At 39.2% G+C, this 16,193-nt stretch overlaps 2 protein-coding genes across 8 annotated transcripts in view; one reads left to right on the top strand and one right to left on the bottom strand.

The window, feature by feature from the left end:
* tek (TEK tyrosine kinase, endothelial) overlaps positions 1-16,193 on the top strand; it is a 129,754-nt gene that overhangs the window by 98,261 nt on the left and 15,300 nt on the right. For 2 of the 5 annotated variants that reach the window (XM_069924654.1, XM_069924645.1), the window contains exons 20-23: positions 2,369-2,409; positions 2,655-2,751; positions 3,568-3,667; positions 10,599-11,077. In XM_069924654.1, the coding sequence (XP_069780755.1) occupies positions 2,369-2,409; positions 2,655-2,751; positions 3,568-3,667; positions 10,599-10,673 (313 nt within the window). In that variant the 3' untranslated portion in view covers positions 10,674-11,077. Of the gene's footprint in view, positions 1-2,368; positions 2,410-2,654; positions 2,752-3,567; positions 3,668-10,598; positions 11,078-13,755; positions 13,884-15,502; positions 16,034-16,193 lie in introns of those variants that run through there. The other 3 variants (XR_011353572.1, XR_011353562.1, XR_011353568.1) reach the window with 3 other exon arrangements.
* Positions 13,612-16,193, bottom strand: part of LOC138757408 (RNA exonuclease 1 homolog) — a 55,514-nt gene continuing 52,932 nt past the window's right edge. For 2 of the 3 annotated variants that reach the window (XM_069924667.1, XM_069924677.1), the window contains exons 15-16: positions 15,880-15,988; positions 13,612-14,154 (exon numbers count right to left, since the gene is read on the bottom strand). In XM_069924667.1, coding sequence (XP_069780768.1) covers positions 14,057-14,154; positions 15,880-15,988 — 207 coding nt within the window. In that variant the 3' untranslated portion in view covers positions 13,612-14,056. Of the gene's footprint in view, positions 14,977-15,879; positions 15,989-16,193 lie in introns of all 3 variants that reach the window. The other variant, XM_069924671.1, reaches the window with a different exon arrangement.

Genomic DNA, 16,193 nt, shown 5'->3' with positions numbered 1-16,193 from the left:
AGTTTTCACCTTGACCCGGACCATAGCCCTCCATACTACTCCCATCCATGTACTTATCTAATTTCTCTTAAATATTGAAATTGAACCCATATCCACCACTTCCATTGGCAGCTCATTCCACACTCTCACCACCCTCAAAGTGAAGAAGTTCCTCCAAATGTTGCCCTTAAACATTTAACAGCTTGTATATCTTGTTTTTGTCTAACCCTGTGGTTCTCAACTTTTTTCTTTCCACTCACATACCACTTTAAGTATTCCCTATGCCACAAGTTCTCTGTGATTAGTAAGGGATTACTTAAGGTGGTAAATGGGTGGAAAGAAAAAATTTGAAAACCACTGTTTTAATTGTATCTAATTGACTCGTTATGTGCATGGTTTCGTAACTCCAAAGGAAATGGGCCAATAACAATTTTTCTCAAGCAAAATATTTCAGTAACAATTGGGTTATTCTCAGTGATTCTCAACCTTCCCTTCCCAAAAACATACCACCTTAAGCAATCCCTTACTAATCAGAGCACTGATGGCATAGGAATTACTTAAAGTGGTTTGTGAGTGGAAAGAAAAAGGTTGAGAACCACTGATCTAACCCTGCCTCAGTGAAAAAAGCCTGCTTACATTTTATTGAATCTCTACCCCTCATAATTTTGTATACTACAATCATTCTATGTCGCTCCAGGGAATGGCGTTCTAACCTGTTCCACCTTTCTCTATATTTCAACACCTTGGATCCACAACGTCTCCTATCTTTCTGTCATCAGCAAACTTGCTGATCCAATTTACCGCATTATCATCCACATCATTAATATAGACAACAATGGTCCCTGAGCACACCACTTGTCACAGACCTTCCTGTCTGAGAAGCAACCATCCACTATCATTCTCTGTTTTCTCCCACACAGCCAATTTCAAGTCCAGTTTACAACCCCTCTATGTACACCTAGTGTCTTAACCTTCTGAACTAACCTCCCATGTGGGACCTTGTCGAAGGCCTTACTAAAGTCCATGCAGACAACATCCACAGCCTTTTCTTCATCCATCTTCTTGGTAACCTTTTTAAAGAAACTCTACAAGATTTGTTAAACACAACCTTCCATGCACAAAACCCTGCTGACTATCCTTAATCAGTCCATGGCTGTCCAAAGACCTATATATCCTCTCAGAACTCCTTCCAATAATTTACCTATTACTGACAATAGGCTCACTGGCCTATAGTTAGTTACCTGGTTTACTTTTTGAGCCTTTCTTTAACAGCGGGACAACATGAGCTACTCTCTGATTCTCCAGATCCTCTCCCATGGCTAAGGACATTTTGAATATATCCGTCATGGCCCCTGTAATTTTAACACAGGTCTCCCTCAAGGTCTGAGGGAATATCATATCTGGCCCAGGGGATTTGTCTATTTTTTTTGCTGTTAGGCAGCAATCACCTCCTCCTCTTTAATCTCCATGTTTCATGACACTTCTATTTATTTCCCTTCCATCCATATGCTCTATGCCAGTTTCCTGAGTAAATACCAATGCACAAATACTGTTTAAGATCTCCCCCATTTCGTGAGGCTCCATGCATAATTAACCACCCTGATCCTCTAATTTTGTCCCTTGTTATCCTCTTACTTTTAATATACTTGTAGAAACTCTTCAGATTTACCTTCACGTTATCTGCCAAAGCACCCTCATGCCTTCCTAATTTCCTTCTTTATTATTCTCTTGCATTTTCTATACTCTGAAGTACCTCATTTGCTCCTTGTTGCCTATACCAGTTATACAACACTCTCTTCTTAATCATATCACCAATATCCCTTGAAAACCAAGGTTCCCTATGCCTATTAATTTAGCCTTTAATCATGGTAGGAACATGGAAATTCTGCACCCTCAAAATCTCACCTTTGAATGCCTTCCACTTGCCGGACACATCCTTTCTTATTTCCACAAAATTGGCCTTTCTTCAGTTTAGAACTTCAACTCGAGGATTAGACCTATTCTTATCCATAATTAACATTAAACTAATGACATTATGATCTCTGGACCTAAAATGCTCACCCTCACAAACTTCTGCTACCTGACCTGCCTGGTTCCCTAATAGGAGATCAAGTATTGGACAAGACTAACAACCTGGAAAATGGGGGGAAAAACCTTGAAGATGAGTAAAAAGTACATCTATTGACCTGATCTATGATTGAATTATGAACAAAACCCATTATTTGGCACTGAAATACTATTTTTAAAGAATTGTCACAAGTTGAAAAGACCTCTTGACAAGACAGCCTCAGTAAATGGAAATTCAGAATAAAAAGATTTATGTATGTGTTAGAAAGGATCTTCAATGAGTATATTCCTAAAAACATTTCTCATCTACTGTTTTCTGTAGATGGTCGTATGGAGTTCTTTTGTGGGAGATTGTGAGTCTGGGTAAGTAATGTTGTTAAAATCAATCCCACAGCTCTGGCCTCTCTTTGGAATGCAGTATCTGATCTTTGGATGTCATCAGTGAAAGTTTCTCAAACAAGAATGTGGAATTGTGTGTGAAAGAGAAATGTGGGTAATGAGCTGCCTACATTTGCACCACTTCAAAATGATGCCATTTAATAATAACTTTGAGGAAGGATTCCAGTCAGGTGATTAAATGATTCTTTCTGCTTCAAATCTCTGCCCAGGTGGTACTCCCTACTGCGGAATTACCTGTGCTGAACTCTATGAGAAGTTACCCAGTGGATACCGGATGGAGAAACCGCCTAACTGTGTTGATGAAGTGTAGGTCTTTCCCTCTCTTGTCTGGATGATTTCACCCAAGCAGTCTCTGCAGTCAACAACTGCTGAATTCTTTCATGTTTAAAAACAGCAAACATTTATTAAGCACCACACCACAAAACATAGCAACTGTTAATTGTTGTCCAATCTTCTTTATCTGCCATTTTCTTTAATAATCTCTATTTCCACATGATCATGTGCAAGTTTTCATCAGAATTTGAGATTGATTATATTACACGTCCAGAATCAGGACATACACCCTCGCTAATTTGTACTGTGGGTTTAGGATTTGGAGATGCCTGTCTCACCTCTCCCACCTTCACATATCCAATCTCTGATTCACTCTTGGAAAATTTGTTAACTCCCCTTCCCACCTTGGCACAAAAAGAGGTCCTTACCGAAAACATTGATTCTTTTCATCAATGCTGCCCGACTTCCAGCCTTTCATTGTTTTTTTCAATATAACAACTTTTACAATTTCTTGCATCTCTACTGAGAGTTTATACTGTCAATGAACTGCCTTTCCTATCTCACTTCACCTCCTGTCAACCAACCCTTTACTTTCTCCCTTATATATTTTATCTGCTTCCTCTAAAGAGGCCTCTGATTCTCACTGTGCACACCTGCTGCTGGCAGAAGTCCCCATTCTGTGCACACACAATTTTTTTTTCCTGAATTCTTAGTTGAATTCACTACTAACCATGTTGTTTTGATGACAGAAATTATGCTAGTTTAAGGCCTATTTAACTTGATCTTTGATCGATGCTCCATGTGCCACAAAAACAGGATGCTGTTAATCATTTCGTGCAATTCTTTCAGGTACGAATTGATGAGACAGTGTTGGCGGGAAAAGCCTTACGAGAGGCCAACATTTGCTCAGATTCTAGTATCACTGAACAGAATGCTTGAAGAGAGGAAGGTGAGAAAAATAACCACACGCATACACATTATGTCTGTGTCATCTTTGCAAGTAGGGGAAAGTAATCAAACTGAGTGCCAATATAATTCAAATAAGGTTTCCATATTTTAACAAATGTGTCAGAATTCTTCCTTATATTGTAAGTGATCTTCTCTAGGGGAATGCAACTCTGCATTTCCATCTCCCATCGTGAGATGGTTAACTGGGAGTCAAATTTCCATGAAACCACTATACACTTCCTGGCTACAGCTAAGGTGATCTTCACAGAGAAATTTGGTGGTTTTATAACTCATGTGGCCAATATCTCCCAAAAGATATACTTCTGGATCTTGTGGAAAATCCACTTTTGTGATTTTCTTAAGAATGTCCACCACATTCACCCAAAAAGCCCTTACCTTTGTACACAGCCAGATCAAGTGGACAGAAGTTCCAAACTCCACACCACACCTAAAGCACATTTCTGAAAAATCAGATTTTGATTTGTGTAATTTTTGTGGTGTGAAGTATAATTAATGTAAGAAGTTATATTGCACCAATTTATATCTGGGTATTAATGATTCCAGTCATACTGTTCATACATAGATCTTACCACCACTTTTCGTTAATTTTTGTATCCAAGTCTGACTCCCATCTCTCCCTAGATCTTTGTAAATTCAGTTTTGGACTCTCACTTTGGAATATGTAATACATTCTAGATATAAATTTATATACATTCCAGATATAAATTTATATACATTCCTTGTCAGATTAGAATCTGTACCTTGTTGCATCTAGGTAAAATCAAATATGGTCCTAATTTTCCTCTTTTTTTTTACAAAAATGAGAAAAGGCAGTTCACTGATTCTGTTTTAATACAAGTTTATTGATGCTCATCAATTGTTGTTAAGGGAGGGAAGTAAAGGAATGGAATTTACACATACGAGGGGTTTGTGTGTAGTTGATTTGTTGTGTCTGTAAAAATCAAAAATATTCAATCAAAAGAGAGGAAGGTGAGTGTATAACTGCCTTAGAACTCAGCTGGAGCGTGTGTTAAAATTCCACATCATAGAATCAAAGGGATGCTCTGCAGAGGAGCTCACTATGGAGCCAGTTCTCTGAAGAACTGTTCATTCCACTCTTAATGCACCTTCTCCATAAAGCTGTACAGAGGACGTGGGATGTATATGCACATCTTGAAATATTTGACATGCTTGGATTGGTAAGATTGTACTTGAAGTATTAAACACAGTTTTAGTCATAGAAAATATATTGTTAAGCTGGTGTTGAAAATATTCAAGAAATGTTGACAAGCAAGTCGGCTTTAATTATAAGGCTGAATAGTCTAACACTTCTCCGTAGAGCATAGGAGGCTTAGGAGAGAATCTAATAGAAATGTATGAAGTAGATAGTCGGCCCTTTTCCTCTGAGTAGGTGAATCTAAAATTAGAGAGCAGTGAGTGGGTAAGATTTAAAAGGATCACAGATGGTGGTGATTAGATACGAGGTGCCAGAGGAAGTGACAATGGCAAGGTCAAATGTAACATTCAAAAGGCATTTTAACAGATACACAGATAGGAAAGGTATGGAGGGATATTAACCAAGCAGGCAAATAGGACTAGCTTGGTCAGCATAGACAAGAAGGGCTGAAGGGTTTTGGAATGTCACTAGCCACAGGATACTCATCCACTGACCTGATCATAGCCATTAGGCTGCTTCAAACGAGTTTCCAGTAAATACTAATCTCAAGATAATGGTGGTGGGGTCTTCATCAAGCCAGTCATTTAAATCATTGCTATCTCACCTGCAGTTTCACACTCTCATATGCTTGGGAAAAAGACCCCAAGATGGGAGAGAAAAGTCATGAAATTAGAGACCAGTTGGTCTGACTTTAGTGCTGAGGAAAATGCTGGAGTTCATTATTAAATGTGTAACTGCAGCATGTATGGAGAGGAGTGACAGAATTTACCAAAAGGAAATCATGCATGACAAATCTTTAGTTTTTTTTAAAAAAAAGAATGTAACCAGAGTGGACAATGGTGAACTGATTCACATGGTGTATTAAAGACTTTCAATGAGGTCCCACACAAGAGAGTGCTGTGCAAAATTTGAGAACATAGCACGTGGTAAAGTACTGACATGGAGAGAAAACTGGTTGCCAGGCAGGAAACAGAGTAGTAAAAAATTGGTCCTTTTCAGATGGGCAGGTAGTAACTAGTTCAGTGCTTGGGACTCCAGCTATTTACAACATATTTAAATGACCTCGACACAGGAATTGTGTGTCATAGCTGTTTGCAGATGATGCTGAGCTGGGAAGCAGTGCAAACTTGAGGAAGATTCCAAGAGGCTTCAAGGTGACTTGATTGGAAGAATGGAGAAATATGTGGCAGATCCAGTACAATATGGATAAATATGAGGTGGCAATAATAGAAAGGCAGATTATTATCTGAATGGTAACAAAGTGGGAGGAGCAACAACCCTGGGTGTCTTGGTGGAAAAGGCAAAAGTCATTCTTACTATTGAGAAGGTGCAGCAAAGGTTCACCACAATGACAGGACTGATGTCTGAAGAAAGATTAGATGGAATAGGGTTCAATCAATTGGAATGTGGAACAATAAGAGTGGATCTCATTGAAACATGTAAAATGGACCAGTACTCTCTTTTCCCCTTAACTATTTTAGAAATGAAAACCCTCCAGTGCAAGCAAAATCCTTCTGAGCCTTTTCTACACCCTTTCCAGCTTAATTATATCCTACTTGCCATTACAACTTTATTATTCCTGCATCTGCTATTTCAATTGTATTATTACTACATCTATCTTCATTATCACTCTCCATATTTGCAGCACAGTTAGCGTAACAGCTAGTGTAACCCTGTTACAGCACCAACGATTGGTACTGGGGTTTAAATTCCACACTGTCTGTAAGGAGTTTGTACATTCTCCCCTTGTCTGTGTGGGTTCCCTCTGAGTGCTCTGGTTTCATCTCACCAATCACAACGTACCAGGGTTGTAGGTCAATTGGATGTAATTGAGCACCACAGGTTCGTGGGCCAAAATGGCTGTATGACGAAGTTTAAATTTAATTTAATTCCTACTGGCTACTGGGGGGCCTTTTGTACAATCCCATCAAAGCAATCTCCCTTCTCATCTAGTTCCACCCATATAATCTCACTGGAAATTCTCTTAAAACATCTCCAGATACTACCATGACATTCTCCCCAATCATTAGAACATTAAACTACAGGCCTTTCAGCCCACAATGTGGTGCTGATTAATATATACCTAAACAAAAAAAAATGAAACTCTCCCTACCTCATAACCTTCTATTTGTCTTTCATAAAATTATTACAACTTCCCCTCTTCTCCTGTGCCCACCTTTATCAGGCCTATAACATCTATGTATTTGGACACAGAGCTTAAGAGTCCTGCCAATCCCTCAGCTACGTTCTGTAATACCTTGCTTGAAAGGCTTCTTCCATTAAAATAAATGCAGTTTAGTTGATCAGATCTTACATACTTCTGGTCCTGACTCTACCACTCCTGTTTACTAGACTTGCTCACTATAACTACTATATTTGCTTTAACTTTATCATCGGCCACATTCAAGGGTATCAGGTAATATGAAAAGATAAACAAGAAGGTAAAGGAGGTGGGGTGGCACTCTTAATTAAGAATGAGATCAGGGCAATAGTGAGAAATGATTATATGATCCAAGGAGCAAAATGTTGAGTCCTTAGAATAGTAAATGGGGGAAAGAAAAAAAAAATCACTGGAGGGAGTTGTCTATCGCCCACCAAATAACAATAGTACAGTGGCACACAGGCAATTAACCAAGAGATAACTGAAGCATGCAAGAACAGAACGGCAATTGTTGTGGGGGGACGTCAACTTCCAGTAGATGGGAAAATCAAGTGGTTCGAGGGAGTCTGAAGAATAACTTCACAGAATGCATCTGTGATAGCTTTCCTGAGCAGCATGTTAAGGAACCAACAAGGGAGAGGGGTAAAATTAACATTCTAGTAATTAGGGAGCCTCTTAGAAAAAGTGATCATTGTGTGCTTGAATTTCTCATACAGATGAGGGTGCAATAGTCAGATCTAAAACTAGTGCTTTATGCTTGAACAAAGGAGACTACAACAGGATGAGGAGACTACAACAGGATGAGGGAGGAAAATGGTCAGCGTGGACTGGGAGCACAGGCTAGTTGGCAGAACATTTGAGAAACAGTGGAAGACTTTCAAAGGGAGTTTTCACAGTGCTCAACAAAAATATATTCCTGTTAAAAATAAGGGCAGTAAGAGAGAGAGCCTGCCTTGGTTAACTAAGGAAATAAAGGAAAGTATGAAATTAAAAGCTTATGTATACAAAGTAGCCAAGAGTAGGGGGAAAATGAAAGACTGGGAAAACTTTAAAAAGCAACAAAGGACAATTAAACGAGAAATAAGGGAAGGAGGATTATGAAGGTAAAAAATATATAAAATGGAAGAGAGTGGCTACGTCGCTTGGAAGTTAAGAGAGAAAGATTGATATTGAGTAATGAGGAAATGGCCGAGGCATTGAACAGATATTTTGTGTCAGTCTTCATGGTGGAAGACACGTCCAGCACACGTCCAGTGATAGGGATGCGAAGGGAGGTGAGGGCCTCGATAAAATCATTGTTACAAAAGAGATAGCAATCAGCAAACTAATGGGACTAAAAGCAGATAAATCCCCTAGTCCTGATGGGATGCATCCCAGGGTACTGAGGGAAATGGCAGGAGTTATAGTTGATGCAATGGTAGTCATTTACCAAAATTCTCCAGATTCTGGGCAGATCCCAGCAGAGTGGAAGACAGCAAATGTCACGCCACCTTTTAAAAAGAGATGTAGGCAGAAAATGGGTAACTATTGGCCAGTTAGCGTAATATCTGTAGTTGGAAAAATGCTTGAAGCTATCATTAAGCGAGACATTTAGAACAAAGAGGTTCCATCAGGCAAACAGCATGGATTCAGAAAGGGCAGGCCTTGTTTGACAAACTTGCTGGAGTTCTTTGAAGATATAATGGGTGCAGTAGATAGAGGGGATCAGGTTGATGTAGTATATTTGAATTTCCAGAAGAGTCTTCTCTCTCTTACTGCCCTTATTTTTAACAGGAATATATTTTTGTTGAGCACTGTGAAAACTCCCTTTGAAAGTCTTCCACTGTTTCTCAAATGTTCTGCCAATTAGCCTGTGCTCCCAGTCCACGCTGACCATTTTCCTCCCTCATCCTGTTGTAGTCTCCTTTGTTCAAGCATAAAGCACTAGTTTTAGATCTGACTATTGCACCCTCATCTGTATGAGAAATTCAATCATACAAGAGTCTTATCAATAAGATACAGATGAATGGAGTCGGGGAAAGTATATTGGCATGGATTGAGGATTGGTTAACTGACAGAAAGCAGAGAGTCAGGATAAATGGGTGTTTTTCTGATTGGTGGATAGTGGTAAGTGGGGTGCTGCAGGGCTCTGTGCTGGGCCCGCAGCTGTTCACCATTAACATTGATGATTTGGAAGAGGGGAAGGAGTGTAGTGTAGCCAAGTTTGCAGATGATACTCTTTTTCTTTGGCTTGGCTTCGCGGACGAAGATTTATGGAGGGGGTAAATGTCCACGTCAGCTGCAGGCTCATTGGTGGCTGACAAGTCCGATGCGGGACAGGCAGACACGGTTGCAGCGGAAAATTGGTTGATACTAAGTTGAATAGAAAAGCAAATTGTACAGAGGATGTGGAGAGGCTGCAGAAAGATATAGTTAAGTTAGGTGAGTGAGCAAAGGTCTGGCAGATGGAGTACAATGTTAGTAAATGTGAGGTCATCCACTTAAGTAGAAAAATAGAAGAGCAGATTATTATTTAAATGATGAAAAATTGCAGCATGCTGTAGTGCAGAAGGACTTGGGAGAGCTTGTGCATGAATCACAAAAAGTTGGGTTGCAGGTATAAGTTTTTAAGAAGGCAAATGGACTGTTGGTTTTCATTGCTGGAGGAATTGAATTCAAAAGCAGGGAGGTCGTGATGCAACTGTACAAAGTACTTGGAGCACTGTGTGCAGTTCTGGTCTCCATATTGTGCATCAGTCCAGAGGAGGTTCACCAGGCTGATCCCAGAGATGAGGGGATCAACTTACAAGGAAAGACTAAATTGCCTGGGATTATACTTACTCAAATTCATTAGAATGAGAGATCTTCTAGAAACAAATTATGAATGGGAGATAAGATAGAGGCAAGAAAATTGTTTTCACTGGTAGGTGAGACCAAAACTAGAGGACACAGCCTCAAGGAAATTTAGGGCGAAAATGAGGGAAAAACTATTCTTTCCCCCCCCCCCCCCCACCCACCAGAGACTAGTGAAGCTGTGGAATTTTCTGCCTAGGGAAGCAGTTGAGGCTACTTCATTAAATTATTCAGTTAGATAGATTTTTACATTTAAAAAAAAATCAAGAGATATAGGGGAAAAGGCCAGTAGGTGGAGTTGAGTCAATTATCAGATCAGCCATGATCGATTTGTTAGGCTCGACGGCCTACTCCTGCTTCTATTTCTTGCGTTTCCACCCCTTGCCACAAGATGAGTATAAACCAGATGGCATGGCAATGAATGTTACCTATGCTTAACAGTTGTTTTGGTTTTGATGCACAAAAGCATGGTGTGCTTCACTTGCTGAGGTAACATGAATAGATTGGATTATTGTGCAAGCATCGTGGGGTGACAAGCAGTTCTCATTGTCATCGGTATCCTCTAGTCACCAACTATCTTGCCATATGAAAGTTTATTTTTGATCAGAGATCTTCATAACTTTGGAGATAGGGATTAACTTTTCTGTTTAACTTGCTTTTGAGGATAGTTACATAGACACTTACAGCCTTTATAATGTATGTTTTGTTTACAATTTTCAGCCATCATCAATGACATTTGTTGTCATTTTATTATTCATTTAGACCTATGTGAACACAACACTGTTTGAGAAATTCACCTATGCAGGTATAGACTGCTCCGCTGAAGAAGCTGGATAAACAGTGTGTGAAGAAAATCAGCATGAAGATTAAGCCTAACTGTATTCCAGAAAAACTATCATAAAGCACAGATGACCATTACTTACAGAATACTATAGAATATTCCTGAAGTGGAAGGTATTGAAAGCAAATGCTTGGTTACAAATAGTGTTATTAACAGGCTAGTTTAAAGAATCAGTTCAAAGCCATAAACAGCAGACAGAAAGCTTATATAATTTCCTTCCACTCTGGGATTTCTGAGGATTACAGAACAAGTGATTTGACCAAGCAGCAGTTTGGGGAGTAAAAACACATTGCTGGAGAAACTCAGCAGTTCAACCAGTGTCTTTGATAAAGCAAAGATAAACATAAATAACTGATGTTTCAGGCTTGAGCCTTTCATCGATGTATGGAAAAATGTCAGCAGGCTTCTGAATAAAAAGGGGGGAGGTGTGGGGAAGGAGTATGGTAACAGGGGGAGGAGGGATAGAGAGGGAAGGGGTGGAGTGCTGGGGGAAGGGAAGGGGGAAAGGTTAGCAGAAACTGGGGGAAAAAAAATGGATGTTAATGCCATCCAGCTGGAGAGTGCCCAGACTGAAAAAAATCAGGTGTTGTTCCTCCAATTTGTGGGTACTTTTGATGGGATTCTATGAGGCCATGGATAGACATATGCATATGGGAGTGAGAAGCAAAACTGAAATGGTTGGCCACTGGGAGGTCCCTGTCACTGGTGCAGACAGAGCAAAGAAATTCTCCACCACACCACACAAGGTCTTCCAGTCCAAATCTTCTGAAATGTCTGTCTTCTTCCACAACCACAGTTTCCCCTTCACCATCATCAACTCAGCCCTCACCCACACCTCCTCCATTTTGTGCCCCCAGACACCACAATCACAGAATCTCCCTCATCCTCACCTACCACCCCACCATCCTACACATTATCCTCTGGAATTTCCAGCACTTACAACATGATCCCACTACCAGACATCTTCCCCAACCCCCTCTGCCTTCCATAGGGACTGCTCCCTCATGTACTCAACCCTCTTCACCCCCCCACCCTTCCCAGCACATTTTCCTGTGGCTGCAGGAGGAGCCACACGTGCCTCCCCCCCACCCCACCCCACCATAGTCTTGGTTCCCAAACAAGCCTTTCTAGTGAAGCAACACTTCCCTTGTGTATCCACAGGATGATTTACTGCATCAAGTTCTCCCTTTGTGGCCTTCTCTACATCGGGAAGACTGGGAGATTGCCTCCTCCCCTTGCTTGCTGCTATGCCCTCCCTACCTTCACCTATTACCTCCTGCCTTTGCAACAACGCCTCCCCCGTTAACTTTTTATTTGGACGCCTACAGACATTTTTCCATACCTCAAACGAAGGGCTCAAGCCCAAAACAATGGTTATGTGGGTTATTCTTTGTTATACAAAAGGCACTTTTTTGATGAGCTGTATTTCTCCAGCATTGTGTTTTTACTTCGATCACAGTATCTGCAGACTTTTAGGTTTTACTTTCTCCCCCATCAGTTTGGGAGGAGTTGGTGAGCTCAACATTTTGATGGCCTTATCAATAGGTCTGCCATCAACTTTAGAGCTAGTGATAATTTTAATTGCTCCCACACAAGCAGAAATCTGACACATACTGATCTTGAATTGAAAATAACTATTCCCTATGGATGGTGAATTTCAAATGGATTTTTTCAACTCAACAGTGGGGATGCTAATTTAATTTTAAACGTGAGTGAGGGGAATTTAAATGACCCTCATTAAGCATGTGAAATCATTTGATTCCCATGTATATTTTTTAACCTAATGTAGTGGTTTTGATTTAAGTTTTTTAGGGGGGGATTTATTTTCTTTTTTAATTTTGATAATATAAATAACTTGTTCAACTGTGAATAATGTAAACATTGATAATATTATAGGAGAAGGAAAGAATTGTAAACCTTTTTGTTGTTAAATCTTATTTTGTTAAGATCATGCTCTGGATTTTCCTATACAATATTGTATAATATTTTAATATTTTTCTTTTTCATATCTTATAGCACATTGTATAATTGTACTATTCAATTGCTTATATTGTAAAACACCAATAAAAATATTTTAAGAAAAGCATGTGAAATATCCCACATCATATATTTAAGGCCTGAGGGAGGGTAAAAAAAACACAAATGAGAAAGAAATAAATAAATAAAATGAGTTGTTAAAAAATTAAAATATAAATAATAAATAAATTTTTAAATAATTTTCTTGAATTTTAAAAAGTTTTAAATTTTTTTTATAATAAATTAAAAAATGACTGACAGGGATCTGAGGAGTATTGTAGAGCAGAGGAATCAGAGCAAAGGAACATAGTACCTTGAAAGTGGTGTCACAGCTGGATAAGGTCATCAAAATGGCTTTTGGGTTATTGGCCTTCATTAGTCAGTGTATAGCAGTTAGGAGGTCATGTTGCAGTTGGACAAGGCATTGGTCAGTCCCCATCGAGAGTATCGTGTTCAGTTTTGGACACTGTGCTCTTGGAAAGAGATAGTCAAGCTGGAGATAGTGCAGAGATTATTTACGAGGATGTTTCTAGGACTTGGGGGCCTGATCTGTAGGGAGATGTTGTAGTCCTTGGAGTGCAGGAGGATGAGAGGTAGTCTCAGAAGTACACAAACTCAGGAGAGGATTAGATCAATAGATGAGGTGAATGTAGAGAGTCTTCACCCAGAGTAGGGGAATGAGTAACCAAAGGACATGGATCAGAGGAGCTAGTTGCAGCAAATACTATTTGCAATGTTGAAGAAAAAGAAATGGATAGATAATTGGATGGGATGGACCAAATGCAGACAGGTGGGACTCGTCCAGGTCGGACATTTTGATTGGCGTAAGCAAGTTGGGCTGAAGGGCCTGTTTCCATATTGTAGGACACTTTTGAAGCACTTGTTTAATGAAAAATAGGATCCAATAATGCAAATTAATATTTGTTAAACTGCACAAACTTTATTGTACAAACAACTTTTGCAGCTTTCATATGTAGTCCAGCCTGGGATACCTTGCCTTTCCTTGATTTGAAAATGTAATAGTATTACATTACCAAAATAACCAGCATGTATTGCTCCCAGGCTAGTAACAACATGTGAAACAACTTAACTCAACATGTGAAACAACTTAACTCAACATGTGAAACAACTTAACTCAACATGTGAAACAACTTAACTCAACATGTGAAACAACTTAACTCAACATGTGAAACAACTTAACTCAACATGTGAAACAACTTAACTCAACATGTGAAACAACTTAACTCAACATGTGAAACAACTTAACTCAACATGTGAAACAACTTAACTCAACATGTGAAACAACATGTAGTGAGTGGAGAGAATCACTCAAATATCTCAAACTATCCTGTACAGACTTCCTTTATTTAAAGGACACAATTATGAAAGTAGTATTTTCATAATCTTTGCTTTGCTGGACATTCTGTGGATCACATTGGGGTTCTATGAAATACCCATTTCCTGGAATAAAAGTACAGTGATTCAACTGGAAGTAATTGAACACATTTCTTGTTGGAGAAACAAAAACAGCTAATGCAGGAATCTTGAGCAAACAGGGCATGCATCCATGGAGAGAAATGGACACAATTTTTCAGGTCAGGACCCTTTTGTGAAACAGGGCTCCAACCTCCAACATTGGCTGACCATTTCTCCTTGTTTGATTACATTTTGCTTTGGTACCTCTCTAGCCAAGTAAAACCACCTCTAATCATATTGACATTTTAAACTATTAACAGTCATATGTTTTGACTATTGGTTGGAGGTTTCATTATGCTCATTGAACACAATTTAAATGTTAACTTGCATCACAGACAATTTAGCCATTACTCATCTAATGAGATGATAACCAAACCTCTACACAATTAAGGGAGAAATTGGTCTTAAGTGACAATACCTGTACAAAAAAAAATATTCCAATGTGCAATAGCAAATACAACCAGTGGACAAACTAACAAACAGTTAACACCAACAACCAAGCTGAATGTTTATCAGGAACTTAACAGAGAATATGTCAAAATCCAAAAGTGAGCATTGAAACAAACAAGTGCCATTGGGGAATGTCCAGTATAAATGGATCAAGTAATCACATATTATTACACCACATTCAGAAACCTTACAGAGTGCTGAGAAATAAAGCTATGCAAACCAATAGACAGGGAGAGTGAAGTCTGTGCCCTTTCCCCAAGAGGTTTCACCACTTTCTGCTTTTTGTAGCCTCCTTCACTTCCCACAGCACGAGTTCCATGCATGCACGTGCTTTTTCAACAGATCCAAATCCTTGGGCTGGCATAAGACACAAGGAAACCAAGTCACTTTGATTGATCCCAATTCACACTATTTGGCCTAACGTGCCAATGTAATTTTTTGAAAAGATGTTCAATCTTTGGCCACAGCAATGTAATTATTTATTTTCCTAAACATTTATTGAAGTTCCTGTAGAATCAGCTTCCTCAACCCTCTCAGACTGTTGATTCCAGATCACAATATGGTCTGTCAACATAATCTCATCTTTTTTGCCAATATTTCCCCCCCCGTAAATGTAGTTTTTAAAAAGGTTTAAAGAGTCAGAGTGTGGACTCTGACCATTGTGATCTTGGGACTGTCTGAGTAGGAGGAGGGACTCAGATGAGTGAGGGAAGCTCTGTGGTCTAGGAACCAAAATCATTACTTTCTGGGACCACTTTGCCTGCTATGTGTCTGGAGATGCAGAGTTGTGGAGTTGTGGCAGTGCAGTGAATGCAAGATCACTGCTTGGTTAAATATCATTCTTTGAGGAAGATAACTAAAATCACTTTTGCTTTATCCAAAGGGGCAATTTGACTGAACTTGGAAGCTTGGATAATTATGAATGCAGATCCTCAACTGAGCTCAGGGTTGTGCCAAGGGTCACCAAAGAGGAAGATTAGGGAATGGAAAAGTTATCTTCACTTAATTGTATCAATTTTTGTTCCTCCACTGCTAGTTTAGATAAGGACTTTATAGCTAGGACTTTGCAAATCAGATGAAAGCCAACCATCATGAGTTTCAGTAAATACTATTTCAATTTACAAGATAATTGTCACATTTCCAAAACAGAATCCAAACCACACAAAACCTTTACTAGTTTGACTTCACATTCTACTCACGTTAAGTTGGACTAATTATCCAACTGAAACACTTCACATAATTTCTTGTCAAATTACTTACTGCTTTTTGTAAATGTATGAAGATATTCAGACAACAGTTGTTGCTTGTCAGACTGGCCAAAGCGATGTGGGAACACAAATAATGTGTCAATGACAACACTGTGTATAATCTGCAAATAGAGGAATTTCATGAAAAGTTTATAGATTTGTCTGAATTATACAAGTCTCTAATGAATAAAGGAACCAGAGAACAGAACAGAAACCGACCCTTTAGTCCATGTTTCTGCCAAAGAGGATGCCAAATTAAAACCAAATCTCTTCTGCTTTCACATGATCCATATCCTTCCACATTCATGTTAATCCAAAAGCCTCATA

This window comes from Narcine bancroftii, chromosome 1 (assembly GCF_036971445.1).
Source record: "Narcine bancroftii isolate sNarBan1 chromosome 1, sNarBan1.hap1, whole genome shotgun sequence".
Taxonomy (NCBI): Eukaryota; Metazoa; Chordata; class Chondrichthyes; order Torpediniformes; family Narcinidae; genus Narcine; species Narcine bancroftii.
The sequence above is the reverse complement of the archived record's forward strand: the minus strand, read 5'-3'. Positions and strand labels throughout refer to the sequence as shown.